The 16,550-nt window shown below is 48.0% G+C and overlaps 1 protein-coding gene across 8 annotated transcripts in view; it reads left to right on the plus strand.

Annotated features, from left to right (window-relative positions):
• The first annotated feature begins 571 nt into the window (after window positions 1-571).
• ptbp1b (polypyrimidine tract binding protein 1b) overlaps window positions 572-16,550 on the plus strand; it is a 27,312-nt gene continuing 11,333 nt past the window's right edge. Inside the window, exons 1-8 of one of the 8 annotated variants that reach the window (XM_015971241.3) lie at window positions 572-675; window positions 5,599-5,632; window positions 12,297-12,348; window positions 13,446-13,618; window positions 13,686-13,832; window positions 14,211-14,339; window positions 16,157-16,267; window positions 16,355-16,532. In XM_015971241.3, coding sequence (XP_015826727.1) covers window positions 668-675; window positions 5,599-5,632; window positions 12,297-12,348; window positions 13,446-13,618; window positions 13,686-13,832; window positions 14,211-14,339; window positions 16,157-16,267; window positions 16,355-16,532 — 832 coding nt within the window. In that variant the 5' untranslated portion in view covers window positions 572-667. The other 7 variants (XM_015971239.3, XM_015971240.3, XM_015971242.3 and 4 more) reach the window with 7 other exon arrangements.

Here is a 16,550-nt window from a genome sequence, read left to right on the forward strand (position 1 = left end):
AACATAGCCACCGAATAAAAGAGGTGCGTTACATTTGGAAACAGGTGATATGCTGAAATTTAAGTTTAAGGTGTCTTCCTTAAACAGAAAGATAAATTATACTGTGTGCGTGCGCGTGTGTAATCTGAATTATTTGTGTGTGTAGTTGTGTCATCTTCCACACTGAAGCTCCTGAAAAGAACCACAGTGAGGAATTATTTATCACCATGTTACATGACACGATGCTAAACAAGTCAGCTGCCGTGAGCTGAAATAAAGTCGTGAAGTCAAAAGAAACAAACGGCAGAACAAATCAACTAGTTGACTACAATGGCGTCAGTCTTTTATGGGACTGGGAATATGGGATTGCTGTGCGTGCGTGTGTCTGTGTGTGTGCGTGTGTGCGACAACGCCCACTTGATCAAAGAGGAAAACTGGGCCTCTTTTTTGTAGAGTCACGCATCGTCTTATCTACACAATCTTTGAAGCCTGGAATCTCGACTCTTTGTTGTTACACTCCAACCAATCATCGCTCGAGTTTGAAGAAAAACGCCCCCAAATGTGCTGGTGGGTCCAATCAGAGCGCGTGTCTAGCAGGACTCCATTTTGTTGGTTTGTTTGGTGGAGGAAGGGGGTATCTCGCTGGCCGCTGGCTGGAACCTGTTGCTCCGTAGTTCCGTGTTGTGCAATGGACGGGTGAGTTATCCCATCGACTTCACGCTCCTTTTAAATGTAATTCCTGACTATTTTCCCTACCGATGAAAACAGGGACATGAACCTTTTCCCGGATGCCGTGTTTTTCCTGAGAGCAGCTGGCTCTCTGGTTGTGAGCTCAGCTGTCAGAGAAGTTGTGTTTGTGCTGGAGCAGGAAGCAGAGCTAGCAGTTAGCTGTGTGTTAGCCTCTCGGCGGGCCATTATGTTCGGGCACAACTCCACCAGCACTACCTGGCCGCTGAACGCCTCGTTTTTACCCGAACAAACGCGTCCTCCAAGGCCCAACGCGGCCCCGGGATGCTGGTTCTCACAGAAACAGACGGAGTCAACGGCAGACATAACTTTCCGTTCTCCTTCGCGGCGTTTCTCACGCCCACTGCGTTTCTCACAGCCTTCACTTCCAAAAGCTGATGTTTGTCTTGTGTGAAGGACCAGCTAACCCTTTTGTCTGGTTTCATCTGTTGGCCAGTCTGACGCGTGAAACTGAATTTTAGTTGATCGCATGTGTTAGGACAAAGAATGGACCTCAAAGTTCAAGCTGGAAACGGAAGTGGTTTAATGTACATAAACGTGCAACTCGGCTCATCTTTTGCTAATTATTCGACATATTTGGGAATATTGAAGTTGAAGGTTAATAATAAATGCCAGATTTGGATTCAACACTGTTCCTAATCAGGATCAGGCCCTGACCTGACCTTTAACCCCATGTCAGAGAAGGATATCGTTGTTAAACTTTATATCTGGCTCGTTTTTAGGACTGATTCCTGTGGGGGAGGAGCTGATCACACCTGGGTATTGAACTCTCCTGCTGATGGGTGGCTCAGGCTGACACTAACAGGTTTTATTTCCTCTGCTGGGACTAACCAGCCGTAGCCTGCTGGCAGGTTTGTTTAGGCTCCTCTGGAGGAAAAACAGGTTTTCTGTCTGGGTTGAATAAATCCCACCTCAGATGTGAATATTTGTGCCTCGTCTGGACTCTCGGGTCCCCTCGGGGGGGTCCTGCCCCTGCTGTCAGCTCCAGCCGGTCCTCTCCTGTTAGGCCCGACCTTCATCTGTGAAGCATTTTCCTAAAATCTTTCTGCCTCGTGATCTGTTTCTCAAGTGAAGCGTGCACCATCTGCAGCAGCTTGCCTAGTTTCTGGATGCTTTTGTTGTTCTGCTCCTTCTGACCTGTAAGGTGTCGACGTGCGGGGCAACGGCACTAATGCGTATAATCTGTGTGGTTTCTGGACATTCGGTGTTATTCTGTACGTTTTCGGAGTCGCTGACCAGCGTTTGGACAGGATGTGTGGAAACAGCACTTCCTGTCAGATTCAGAGACTTAGCCCAGGTCATAATCCGTTTCTGCTCCTTGTGTCCACAGATGGACGTGCAGTTTTGTTATTTTTGTCCTAATTTCAACAGAAACATGCTGCTTTTAAGAACCGAGTGGTGACGAAACTTCTCAGCAGCTGAGCCGACGTGTTACAACAGGATAGATTATGTGTTTCATGTTCTGGAGGCTTGTCTCCGTCGTGGAGCGCTCTGTAGACGGCTACAGACCCGAGGGCTCGGTGTTCAGCACCGAGTCCCATGTGTGTGTGTGTGTGTGTGTGGACACGGTTCAGTCATTTTTAACGTTGATGAAGAAACACGGGAAGCGAGGATCCAGCAACATCAGAGCTGATGCTGCACACGTTTTAATTTGTTTTATTCTGAATTAAAATTAGAAAAAGGCACAATGTTATCAGAAAAATCTGCTCCTCAACCTCGCGAGTTGACGGTCAAATAGCTTTTTGCACACTTTTGCGGCGTTCACTCCAACAACCCAGCAACAGTAAAGACTTTCTGGCAGTTTTTAGTCGTTTGATGATTTTCATTGATTTTTTTGTGGCCCGTATCTCGTCACCAGAGCTTAATTTAAAGAGCAAGTAACCCCCTACCAGAGTCTTACTCCACTCCCACTTCCTGTTTGAAAAACGCAACAAATGCTGTTGCCTGGCAGACCGAGAGGGCGGAGCCGCTAACACACACACACACAGGCTCACAACTGCTGTGTCTCAATTCAGGGTCTGCATCCTTCGAAGGACCCAGCCCACCCGGCCGACGGGGGCTGGGTCCTCCGTCGGCCGGGTAGACCGGATGTTAACGGCTGTGAATTTGGGCAGGCCTAGCCTTCATGAATTCCCGCCACTCCCTCGGCGAACGTTCCGTCACCTAGCAACCGTGGAACCGCTGAGCAGAAGGGAGAAGGAACTTTAAACGATGGAGCTCGAAGTTTTATTTAGCTTTTTAATCATTTCCTTGACTGTTGGAGAGCTAATTCAGAGAAATACTTTAGACAAGCTGAGCCTGAGCAAAGATGTGATAATAGTTTTTAATACTTTCTATGGGTCTTCATTTGACCAAAACCCATTTATCACCTTTTAAGACCCAGCAGATACCCTCTAGTAAACAATTCTCATTTGTAAACAAAAATAAAATTCAAGAGTTTAATGCAGAACTGATTTTATTTAGATATTTCTTTTATATGTACATGTTTAATCTTTATTAACCATTTTTTTCTAGCAAAATAAAAAGCTGTCAAAGTTCTCCCTTCTCTCCTGTGCCCTCTGCTGCTCTGCCTCCCTCTGCAGCCTCATGTCCTCCCTGATCAGCTCCAGAAGCTCATCGCTGTCACCTTCCCCTGGATGCCCATTTTCTCCAGAATAGTCTTAACAAACATGTAAGAAAAGAAACAGGAAGAGAAAAGAGGACAACGGGTTATTCCTTTCATGTTTTCGCAGAAAAAAATAAACTCAAACGACAGTTTTTAAAATATGAGAAGTTATTGTACCTCCATGCCACAGCCGCCGAATACTTTGCTCCGGTGATCATGTGGTCCATCTCCGCCCTAAGCTTAATAAATTCCCTGGTTTTCTCTTGTACCTAAAATACAAACTTCTATTAAAATCAGGGGAAACGTAGCGGGAGAAGTACGACACCGAGCGGCCGAACATACGAGCCGAGACCGCAATACAAGCACTTTTACTGTAACATTTCTAACTAAAATAACGTTCATGTATCACCAAAAGTCCTTAACCTAACAGTTTTCAAGTTTATACTGACATTTATATGCGCAATCCTCTCCGACAGCTCCCGCTTCACTGTCCGCCATTGTTCTGCCGTCCGGCCCGCAAGGCATCTTGGGAAATGCTACCTATTGAAGGATACACCCGACCCATCCTTCATTCAGGCGAAAAGAAGGCCGCATTCGTCGACCGCATTTGAAGGAGTCTTCGAATTGGGACAGGCCGAGTCGCGGCGTTGTGACGTAACCGGCCGACGAAGGATGCAGACCCTGAATTGAGACACACACAACGACATTGTGACATCATATGGTACCAGCTAATGTTCTAGGGTACCTCTTAGCCAATAGCGATGGCAGATTTAAATGCAGAGCAGAGTTTTTATCTGACAACGGCACAACACTGACAGTTTTAGGCAGAAAATTTAAATTTCTACTAAAATCCACTAAAGTGCAAAACTATTAACTACACGTGTCTGCAGCTCGATTAGACACGCATTTATATAGTTTATCAGGAAAAAACATTGATTTGGGGGTGACTTGCTCTTTAATAAAAACATATCAGTGTTCAGAAACCGGTTGCTGGTCTGTCGGATTATCAGCCGGCGCTGTGGTTTAAAAATCCTGCTAACAGGATCAGTGATGGTTGAATTAAAGCATTTTTTGGTATTTGTATGTCCTTCTGAAATAACAGAACACAGGAAGACCGTCCAGCTGCTTCTTAAAGCTCCGTCAGGCTGAAGTCGAGGCAAAGCATTAAAACGTTCTCACGGTTCTGATTTCAGACCTAAAGCGGGGTTTTTACGCAGGTTCCTTTCCTCTCATCTGCGGATTAAATAATCTAGAAAACCCTGGTCCTCAGGGACCGCTGTCCCACCTACAAGTTTTCCACGTCTCTGCTTCAGCACACCTGGTTTACGTCGGCTCCTCAGGAGGACACCAAGTGCTGCAGATGCCGGTTAATCACTCATTCATTTAAGTCAAGTGTGTGGCAGCAGGTGGTGTTTGAACGAGCAACATGGAAAACGTGCAGGACCGTGGTCCCCGCGGACCGGGCTTGAGAAAGGCTGATTTAGAAGATTCCTGAAGGTCTTTTTCATTATGATCTTCCCTGTGGAATAACCCCGTGCTCATTTGAGCGTGGAGCTACAGCCAGTTCCCAACAGGCTCCATTAATAAGAAACGGTTTGATTTTCCACCGCCGGAGAGCAGAGCAGCGTCATCAAGTCACATGATCAGACGTGTCTTCCTGAAATAGCTGAGTTCAGGGAGACTGTCTAAATGAACCAGTCGTGTTTGTGAACGCCGTTTTAGACAACTTTACGTGGTTCTGAACGCTCTACAGTCCCGACGTTTCCAGCTTCTGATCTATAAACAGCCCAGCAGGTGGCGCTATTTTAGCTTCACCAGCGTTTACAAACAACGTGACAACGTACGAGCTTTCAGTAGAAAGTGCAACGATGACAGGAGTGCTGACGTCAAAACGAAGCTCTGGTTTTTCTGCCGACTTGTTTGGATGCTAAAGTTCAGCGTGACAGCCCTCGAGTCGTCTGCACGCCGCGCTCACACCCGAGTTGTCCCGCCCCCGTGTCTGGAGAAAGTTCTGCTCTGATACTGACCCAATGAAGAGGCCGATCTTTAGCTTAACTGGAACCCAGGACGTCCCGCCGGTTTCCCTGTTTTCTGGAGCCCTGCTTCGTTTCCACGGCCTCTAATCGCTGGTTGGTCTCTGCTCTGCTCTACCCTTCCTCCGTTCTCTTTCACGGCATCTCTTTACCTTTTGGTTGTTCTGTCTCTTTTGTTTTTGCTGTTTGTGTTTCCCTCCCTGCTGCTTCTAACACGCTGTCTTTTCTTTACAGCAGTGTCCACCACGATATAACAGTTGGTACTAAGGTAGGCCCCCTGCTTCCTCCTCCTCTCTGACTGCTGTGTTGCTTGGTTTTCTGCTGAGTGCTGGGCAGGATGCAGACGCTGCTCTGGGAGCCACTCGCTCCCATTTTTTTTCTGTAGCATCTCTGAGGAAAACAATCATGTTGATGCTCCTGTGAGCCAGCCTTTAGATTCACATGAATTCGCCTGTAGGTTCGCATAATCATTAGAGGTGTAGAACACTGAAAACCCTTTTCTGACCATGATCCTCTTGAGTTTTTTATGCAGGCTGAATATGGAAATAGGTGTAGGAGACTATCTCCTGAGCAGGAGATATCGTTACTCACGACGGGGAAGGCTGAACCTCGCCTTGATGTCTTGGCCCCGCCCCGGTTGCCTAGGAGATACGTAATCGAGAGCCGCCAAGACATGTTCCAATGTTCATGTTCTACCAAGGCATATGTTCTCCGTTTGTTAGCCGTTTAGCTAGCTGCGCAAGGATACACGGGAGGTGTCTTGTAGCCTAGCCTTGGTCAAAAATTACCGACAATACACCGCAGCATTTTCAAAAGGATGGCGGATCAGAAGCCGGCAGCTACTTCGGGGACAATTTTCAAGTTTAAAAGTAAGTCAGCTAATTTAAAATGTTTTTTTAGATCCAAAGAAGTTATCTGTGGTTGGTTAGTAGCTTAGTAGTTGCAGTTTCGGTGGCTAGCGGGTAGTAACTCACATTTTTAATTTAATAAACATAAACACAATTTAAAAAGTAAACGTCTCGTTATATATTTATATTGAAACTAATACATATAAAATATAATGTTGTCTCCCGTGTCACGTGATGTTATGTGACCGCCGTGGAAGCCGCGGTCACGTGATGCAAGTCTGTTCCATTTAACCGTTTTCTTTGACCATGGAAGGACCGTGTCCTTGTAAGCAAGGCGTCTGGCCTCACAAGACATCGCCCCACAAGGCCAGGCGCCTTGACATTGAGAAACACCCCGTGTCATTGCTAGTAGAAGCTAACTATTAGCATTAGCAACTCCACCACACAGCAGAACTCCTCCAGGCTTGTTATTTGTGGAGATAAAACATCCATGTACAGAGCAAGCAGTCTGTGGTAGAGCCATGTTGCTGTTAGCCAATCAGAGGCGAGATGTCCAAACATCAGGAAGTAAGACTCCAGCATCAGGCCATCTGAAGCTCAACTCTGATGTGGCTCATTTCTAGTTCCTGAAACAGGAGCGCCAGAGCTTTTTTTCCCCCAGAGTACAACTAACAAGGCATTCATTCCCGCTGGAGACCCCTGCAGATGATTTAAACGAGTCTGTAGACTCCTGTGGGGGTTGGGTCTCTTCCTGTATTTATCTGTAATAAAACAGCAAGTTCCCCAGCTTTTACGTATTTAGTGGTTATTAATAACCTCAGTTTTGGTGCCGTGTACCGGAGCCGAACACCCGAGCGTGTCGGAGCGATGAACACAATTCAGGAAATTTCCCAGGAAAATTCTGCTCGATGTTAACAGGAAAACTGGTAAAACGTGAGTTTTCCGGCCAAAACCGGAGACGTCTGAGGTGTAAACGTGGATTCCCGTAAAGCGTTAATACTCCCGTGAGGTACGTGACTTTGTGAGGCTCCAGGCCGGCGGTCCGCAGAGGCTCGAATGCGTTATTCTGTCCACACGGAGCAAAGTGGGCCAGGAGACCATTAGTTCTCCCTGTAAGGTCATATTAGCTCCTGCTGGCTCAAGAGAAGGATTTCAGACATGAAAGGTTACATAGTGCACCTTTAAATGACAACACGCTTTAATTTTAGAGCCGATTGTTTGAATAATTGTGCAACGGTAGGACTCGCCTGAGGAGGTGGACCTCTGCACTTGCTGACGACTTGGAGAAAATTAATGACTGGAAATCCTGAAAACTTTCAGTTGCAACCTCGCTGAACTGGTTCAGACGGGTCACGTGCACTATCGTGCAAAGTATCTGGTCTCAAATGTGTCTCATTTTGGTCTCCAGCCCCTCCCAAAGGTGTCTCTTTTTATTTTGTAATTGGAGAAAATGATATGTACTTTACACCAGCGCAGGGCAAAATACTTAAAAATGATAAAGTTTAGTTTATTTATCACACTGAGAAAAATCACTTGTTGATTCACAAAGATCAACAAAACAAGTCGTTAAATGATCATCAAACAAAACAATAAAAAATTAGAGATGGACAATATATCGGCATCAGCATTGGTATCGGTTCGATAAATAAAACCGGGCCGATATAACAACCAGTATATATTTAATTTTTTTTCACCGTTTTTTTGCCTGTTTCAGAGGGTGAGGTTGTGTGTGTATGCGTGAGTGTGTGTGTGTGTGTGTGTGTGTGGGTACAAGTGATAACGCTGCAGGATTTCATGTTATCTTCTCAGCAGCAGCACTGCAGGTGCTCTCCATGTCCAGCATGTGTGTAAGCCAGGTCCTTAGTCAACTTAAAGTTGCGCACATTTTTCCGCTAAGTTTTCTTTCATAAATCCCAAAGTTTGCGTGGAAAGTTGCTTACGCAGTTTTCCGACCCCGTTTTGTGCGTAAGCTAGCTTGATAAATGAGGCGGCTGCTGGTTATTATCAGGCGGGAGGCAGGGAAACGACTGAAACACGATCATCATTCCTACAAACTGAATCCTTATTTCCCCCTGATTTCGTGTCCAGCTGGTGTCGTCCTGGAAAGATGCTGGTCTAGTTTAAACTGCTGAGAAAAGGTGTGGCGGGGATTTTAGTGGAGCTCTCGGTCTCTGGTGTGACGGACAAACCAGAGTTCCCAGCAGCTCGCATTCCTGAGCAGTAATCGTGTTTGGTATGTGTCCGGCTGCAGAACGGCTCATATCAGAGTCGGGATCACGTGGAGGCCGAGGAGCAGGAAGTGATGGGAGGAGGAGGAGGGAGGTGTCCTCTGATGATTACAGCTCTCCGGTTTCCTCCTCCGGCCTCGGGCGAGTAATCTGAAGCCACGCTTGGCGTTCGCTCTGCTTCCAGACAAACGACGGATAAAATCCACAGAAGAGGAGCAGCAGTAGGATTCTTTTGTGCTCTGTAGCGTTAGGGTGAGGGTTTGTCTGAGGTCCACAAACCTCCTCAGGTTTGATGCTGACCTGTCTAAATGGATGAAAACAGCTCAGTAGGTGTGCCTCACTGAGCTTTTAATATCTACAAACACAGGTGAGACAGGAAAACGTCAATCTGGTGCAGGAGTCCATCTGTGTCAGTAATCCAGCTCAGACTGAGAGACCATCTAAAGGCTCAGGAACCTCTGCAGGTGCTCTGCATCCATCAGCTGATTAGTGGGACACTTTGAATCTAGAACATTGAACTTTGGCACAATGTTCTAGTCCTCTGAGACCCGGTGGGGCTTTCATCAGCTGTAACCGTTAAAGGCTGAAACATCTGGATTAGCCTGGAATGAGTCTGTCAGAGATTAGTTTCACCTTTTAGGTTGAATTACGGTCATGAATGACCTTTTGCACCAGGTTCTCGTTTTTCCAGCTGTAGTTTGTGCTCCGTTCAGCTCCATTATCAGTTAACAGAGTTGTGACGGCTTTTCTCGGTAGATCGCAGAAACACCCTTAAAACAAGCAAGTTGGCAGAATGAATGATTCCCGACTGTTGGGTTGTCCCACCGCTGAGCCTTCCTGGAGGTGAGGGTTCGTTGGGATCTGTTTTGGTGGCCTGAGGATCAGGTCTCTGCTTTCTGCAGATGATGTGGTCCTGTTGGCTTCATCAGAACGTGATCTTCAGCTTTCGCTGGAGCGGTTCGCAGCCGAGTGTGAAGCAGCTGGGATGAGAATCAGCTCCTCTAAATCTGAGACCATGGTCTTGATTCAGAAAAGGGTAGAATGCCTTCTCCAGGTCAGGGATGAGGTCCTGCCCCAAGTGGAGGAGTTGAAGTATCTCGGGGTCTTGTTCACGAGTGAGGGAAAGCTGGAGCGTGAGATCGATAGGTGGATTGGTGCTGCATCTGCAGCGATGCGGGCGTTGTACCGGTCTGTCGTGGTGAAGAGAGAGCTGAGTCAGAAGGCGATCTCTCGATTTACCGGTCGATCTACGTTCCTACCCTCACCTATGGTCATGAGCTTTGGGTAGTGACCGAAAGAACGAGATTGCGGATACAAGCGGCCGAAATGAGTTTTCTCCGAAGAGTGGCTGGGCTCTCCCTTAGAGATAGGGTGAGAAGCTCGGCCATCCGGGAGGGGCTCGGAGTAGATCTGCTGCTCCTCCACACCGAGAGGAGCCGGTTGAGGTGGCTCGGGCATCTGGTCAGGATGCCTCCTGGACGCCTCCCTGGTGAGGTTTTCCGGGCACGTCCAACCAGGAGGAGACCTAAAGGTAGACCCAGGACACGCTGGAGGGACTATGTCTCTCACCTGGCCAGGGAACGCCTTGGGATTCCCCCGGAGGAGCTGGCCCAAGTGGCTGGGGAGAGGGAAGTCTGGGCCTCTCGCCTTAGGCTGCTGCCCCCGCGACCCGACTCTGGATAATGGGATGAAATTGGATGGATGGATGGGTAAATAGAGCAGCCGTTTTTATTATTATTTATCATTTAGGAGAGCATGAAGCTGCTGCTGGCTGAGTTTTCCCTGGCGGGAGGTTGGATCCGTTAGGATTTATTAAACTGAGCCGGTGGACATGTCAGCTGATGGACTCGACCAGAGTCCTCTCGGCTTCAGCTGCTGTTGGTGGATTTTGTTGCTTTTCCACCTGGAGAGAAAACGCTGGCCCGGTTCTGGTGGGCTACGGACCTTTCCTCTGTAACGGTTTATCGTGGTTCTCTCGGGTTCATTCTGCTCTTTGTTTCTGGGCCTTTCTGAGGACTAAAGAAGGTTCCTCGTTATTTAGGAACCGTGTTCGTTTGCATCCGGCAGATCCGGACAGCAGAAGGACTCCTGACTTGTTTCACAGTCTGAGTAAGTAACTGACGGCCCCGTGCCTCGCTTCCCGTTGGGCTGGCCTCCTCTGTCCACCTGGATCCCAGGTGCTTGGGTGGGTCTCCATGCAGGTGTGGTGTTGGATCTAGAGCAGTGCTGAGGGCCCTTTGTGTTCCTGTGCAGCCTGAGGCGGGGCGGGGCGGTCCGTCGGTCAGCAGCTGTCGGACAGCAGACGCAGATGGAGACTCAGGTGGTGGTGGGCCGGTAGCAGAGCGCCACGCTCGGGTTTCTGCTGGTTTTATTATTCATGTGAGGATCGGTAAGAAGATCTGGGCGGCTTTGTTCTCTTCAGGTTCCTCAGAGATGTGGGGTCAGAAACTAAACCGGTCTGGAAACCAGAGCGTCCAGAGTTTCTAGTACAGTGGTGCTGGACGGGCATGGTGGTTGTGATGGGCCCAGGTCTTCCTCCCAACACTTCCTGTGTGCTTTAAAGCTGCAGGACCCCGGAAACGACTGTAACTGTGCTTCTGTTTCTAATCCTGCGAGGAAAGTGACGATCTGAAAGAAATGAGGAATTTTCTGGAATACGGCTGAACTCAGCTGCACGCCGTTACCGAGTGAACGTGGTTGTTTTACGGAGCACGTGATGCTTTTGAAGCCACGTTTCTTGTGGAGATGTTGGCGTTTACTTTTTATAGCGCCTCTCAAGATGAAAATCATGAGGCGCTTCACAAAAACAAAACATGTAAAATATAAAAAATAATTTAGAAAACGATTAAAAATATATTTAAAATGAGCAAAAAATAGACAATTATGATGAAAAATGTAAAAAAGAGAGAGTGAATAGGAAAGAGGGAAATCAGGATCCTGAGAAAGGTGGAATAGATGTGGAGAGCAGAACAAGGAGAGGGTGATGGAGGTCCCACCAAAGCCTGAACAGGTGAGTTTAAAGGAGACCACTGAGTCCACTGATCTCAGGCTCAGGGGGAGAGAGATCCAGAGTCTGGGGGCCACAGCAGCAGATGATCTGTCACCTTTGACCTTTAGCCTGGTGCTGCACAACCAGTAGGCTTTGGTCACTGGACCTCAGGGACCTGCTGGGGGTGTAGGGACTAAGAAGATCACCAATGTAAGATGGTGCTTGTCCATGTAAGGCCCTATAGACCAGAACCAGGATCTTGACATGAACCCTGAAGTTGACTGGCAGCCAGTGAAGCTGGAGGAGAAGCGGGGTGATGTGGGTGTGTTTGGAGGACAGCTGGCTTTGCGTCCTATGGTGTGGAGGTGGGAGGAAGGCCCAATGAGATAGCAGGAGCAAGAGGAGGAGGCAATGTGGAGACGGTCATATCTGTTAGATAGTGGACGGCCTTGAAACTCTACAGAAGGTGTGTGTGTGTGTGTGTGTGTGTGTTTGTGTGTGTGTGTGTGTGTGTGTGTGTGTGTGTGTGTGTGTGTGTGTGTGTGTTTGTGTGTGTGTGTTTGTGTGTGTGTGTGTGTGTGTGTGTGTGTGTGTGTGTGTGTGTGTGTGTGTGTGTGTGTGTACTTGTCTCTATGGGTTTAAGTGGACATTTCATCTTGAACCTGTACTGTGGACATGTTTACATTGTGGGATATTTTGCTGCTCCACACAAACATATAATTACAAGTGTGTGTGTGTGTGTGTGTGTGTGGGGGGGGGGGGGGGCACTGAATTGTGAGTGTTTTTAATGTCGTTTAAATACATTTCATTTCTTGTCCCTCTTCAACATTTCTGTAAAACGGACGTTTTATGTGTTTTTTGTTCCAGAGAGGATCTGACGAGCTTTTTTCCAACGCCTCGTATATCATGAGCTCCACAGGTCAGGAGTCGTCAAACGGTGTGGGTCAATGCTTTAAACCTTTGGGGTCAGGGGTCATCTCACGTACTGAAAACATCACTCAAACTTTGTCACGCATCCATTCAGACTTCTTAATTAATGTCAAATAAATGTTTGGATTCAGAAATATTTAAAGGGACCGTATCATGGAGCGTTTTACCTTGTGATGTTGTTGTTTCCTCATGAAAACAACAACAACAACCCAAATGCATTTTCCTGTTTTAGCTACAAGTTTAGAGTTTTACTTTGAAAATCCTGTAAAACCTTAATGGAAACTAGTCGGGTCCTCAGGCCCGGTTCTGTCCCAGAAGCTAGTCTCTGGTCTGCCAGCTCAGGACATGTGGCTTAGGCGACTCGTGTCATGTAACAGACTTGGTAGTTCAGTGGTTCGAGTGCAGGTCTAGCTTGTAGTTTAGGACAGGTTCACATCCCGGTCTGAGCTACACTTGCCAGTATGACGCTTTCGGCCCTCCGGTCTGGTTTGTTTGTTTAGCCGGTGTGAGTCTGTGAGCTGAGAGGAGTAAATCTGCTGGAAACGACCAAATTCAAACGAAATATTCTTCAGAAAATAACCAAACCTAAAATATAAAAAGTGAAATCTGCTTCAGCTGGCTAAATAAATCGCTGCCGACACCACCGGGACTCGAACCAGCGTCAGATCATAGCCAAACTGACGCCTGAACCACTGGACTACCAGTACAGCAGCTGACTCACCTAAGACGCTGTCGGAGCAGGCGTGGGCGGAGTTTCTCTGAAACAACGCGTTTTATTTCCAGGTGTAAACTGGGGCTGACCAAACCAACTCGTATTTAAGATAAACGACATCTCAACAGTTCCAACGGTGATATTTTAGCGAGCCTACCTTTGTTCTCGTAGGTTTAAAATAACATGATATGGAACCTTTAAAAATAAATAATATATAAAGAAATAATAAACTATTACATTTCTCTGCAACAACATTTTCTTTAAAGTCACCTAACACACATCCCTGCGGTACACCTCACTGCCCAAAATCGGGGTCTCGCAGCTGGTGTTGTTACATTATCCTCTTGAACTTGTTTTTTTTGTGACCTTTGTAGCCAATGGCAACGACAGCAAGAAGTTCAAAGGTGACATAAGGGGTCCCAGCCTGCCGTCACGGGTCATTCACATCCGCAAGCTTCCCAACGACATCACCGAGACCGAGGTGATTAGCCTCGGTCTGCCGTTCGGAGACATCACCAACCTGCTGCTGCTCAAAGCCAAAAACCAGGTACAGGCGACGTCCGGACTGGGCTGCTGCTCCTCGTGTTCTCCTGTAACCAGCTGCTGCTTCTCAGGCTTTCTTGGAGATGAATTCAGAAGAAGCTGCTCAGAACATGGTGGGCTATTACTCCACCATGATGCCCGTCATCAGACACCAACCGGTCTACGTTCAGTTCTCCAACCACAAGGAGCTAAAAACGGACAACTCCCCCAACCAGGAGGTATAACGCTCACTCATGCATATAAATAAAAAGTAGGATTACAATATTGGCGTGCTCTCCAACCCTGGTCCTCGAGGGCCACTTTCTGGCATGTTTTAGTTGTTTCTCTGCTTTAGCACACCTGGTTCGGTAAAGGAGTCATCTGTCCAGCAGGACATAAAACTCTGTTGAAGCATCTTATTCACCAACACACCCTAGATCAGGAGTGTTGGAGCAGAGAAACACGTAAAACATGCTGGAATGGGGATCTCGTAGACCAAAGCTGAAGAGCTCTTCGTTAGACCCTGTTAGCATCTAATGGCACCTGTTTGGTTACTTGGCTCCTGTTGACCTCCGTTAGCTCCTTTTAGCACCTGTTCACTCTTGGTTTTCTTTCAGAGGGCCCAGGCGGCCCTGCGGGCCCTCAGCTCTTCCCATGTGGACACGCCGGTGGCAGCTCCGAGCACGGTGCTGAGGGTGGTGGTGGAGAACCTGCTTTACCCAGTCACCTTGGATGCTCTCTGCCAGGTAACAGTGGCATCAAACCGCCACCTTGGGCTATGATCTCTGAGATTATCACGCAGATTAGCGCCAACCGAGTCAGATTACGAGTGATTGTTCACGTTCAACAGTAATATTGGAACAGCCCGGTTCATATTGTGTTGTGTGTTTCCCCTGTATCTGTCTACAACAAGCTGTACGGCAAGCCATTTCAATATTTATTCATGCAGCCACAACTACCCTGGGGTACACTGACAGAGGCGAGGCTGCCGAGCACAGGCACCACCGGTCCCTCTGACCACCACCAGCAGGCAATGGGGGTTAAGTGTCTTGCCCAAGGACACAACGGCGGCGACAGACTGAGCGGGGCTCAAACCTGACTAAAGTCGTCATTTGCATCCCAGCTATAAAGCCGATCTTCATCCGCATACGTCACACGTCACGTGATCAGGAAGCGGAACATCCATGTGTTAGGAGATCGTTTTGGGCCGCTGCTGCATGGTGGCGCAGTGGTTAGCACTGTTGCCTCGCAGCAAGAAGGTTGCAGGTTCGAAACTCGGCTGCGGCCTTTCTGCGTGGAGTTGTGTGTTCTCCCCATGCATGCGTGGGTTTCCTCCGGGTACTCCGGTTCCCCCCACAGATCACAACATGTCCTATAGGTTATAAACTGTACGTCGCTTTGGATAAAAGCGTCTGCTAAATAAATAAACATAAAAAAGCGAGGTGCGAACCGGAAAAGCTTCTGCCGATCACAATTCAACAACAGAGAACGGATAACGCTCGAAACGCGCGGATTCTTCCTGATGTAAGAGGTGAGTCTCCGCTTTGTTTTGCTTGTTTTGGCGTCGACATCATCCTGGCGCGCAGCGTTCGGTCACTCTTAAAAAAACAGTAAAAACGGTGAGAAACGCTGGCAGTGAATGAGTTAACATTCATGTACTCACACACCACACACACCACACACACACACACACACACACACCACACACACACACACACACCACACACACACCACACACACACACACACACCCCACACACACACACACTCACACACCACACACACACACACCACACACACACACACACACCACACACACACACACACACACACACACCCACCACACACACACCACACACACACACACACACACACACACACACACCCCTAAGGACAATGTAGACAGACCAATCAACCTAACAGTCATGTTTTTAGACTGTCGGAGGAAGCCGGAGAGAACTCTCACATGCACAGGGAGAACATGCAAACTCCATGCAGAAAGATCCCAGGCCGGGAATCGAACCCAGGACCTTCTTGCTGCAAGGCAACAGCTCTAACCACTGCACCACTGCGCAGCCACTGATCCAGGATCTGCTGTGTAAACTTTTTTTTACATCCGGGGTTCCCCCCATGATGCAGGGGCGGCGACAGCCAGCGCGGAGGAGGGGGGTGGGGTGTACCATCCCGAGCCGAGCCCAACTCCAGAGAGAGACACTTTCTAACATGTTCATGTTCAGATTTGTAATAATGAGCCAATTTTAAACTTGATAAAAATACTATATATATATATATGTGTGTGTGTGTGTGTGTGTATATATATATATATTTTTTTTTTGTTTGTTTGTTTTGTTTTAATTTTTAAAATGAAAACAAAAAACAACATTTTTTGGCCTTTTGTTAACTCGTCTGTTTTGAGTCTCTTCTTGAAAAGTTTGGACACCCCTGGGCTAAATACATCTTCCAGAAGTCAGGAAAAGAGGATGGGATGTTTTCCTTGAAGCCCAGAGACGAGGAGGGGACGCCAGTTTCGCTACTTTGACGCTCTGCTCATGTTTCCTCCTCAGATTTTCTCAAAGTTCGGCACCGTTCTCAGGATCATCATCTTCACCAAGAACAATCAGTTCCAGGCTCTGCTGCAGTATTCGGACGGCTCGTCGGCCCAGGCGTCCAAGCTGGTGAGGTGCCGTAGATGGCCTCCCCCCTCCCCAGACCGCCGCGCCGCGCGGTGCCACTAAATGCTTCTGATGCTGCTCGTCTTTCAGTCTCTGGACGGACAGAACATCTACAACGGCTGCTGCACGCTGAGGATCAGCTTCTCCAAACTCACCAGCCTCAATGTCAAATACAACAACGAGAAGAGCCGTGACTTCACCCGACCAGAACTGCCCTCTGGAGAGAGCCAGCCCGCCATGGAGCACCCGGCCATGGCCGCAGCCTTCAGTAAGACCCACCGCCTCC

Source organism: Nothobranchius furzeri, chromosome 8 (genome assembly GCF_043380555.1).
Source record: "Nothobranchius furzeri strain GRZ-AD chromosome 8, NfurGRZ-RIMD1, whole genome shotgun sequence".
In the NCBI taxonomy this organism is placed as follows: domain Eukaryota; kingdom Metazoa; phylum Chordata; class Actinopteri; order Cyprinodontiformes; family Nothobranchiidae; genus Nothobranchius; species Nothobranchius furzeri.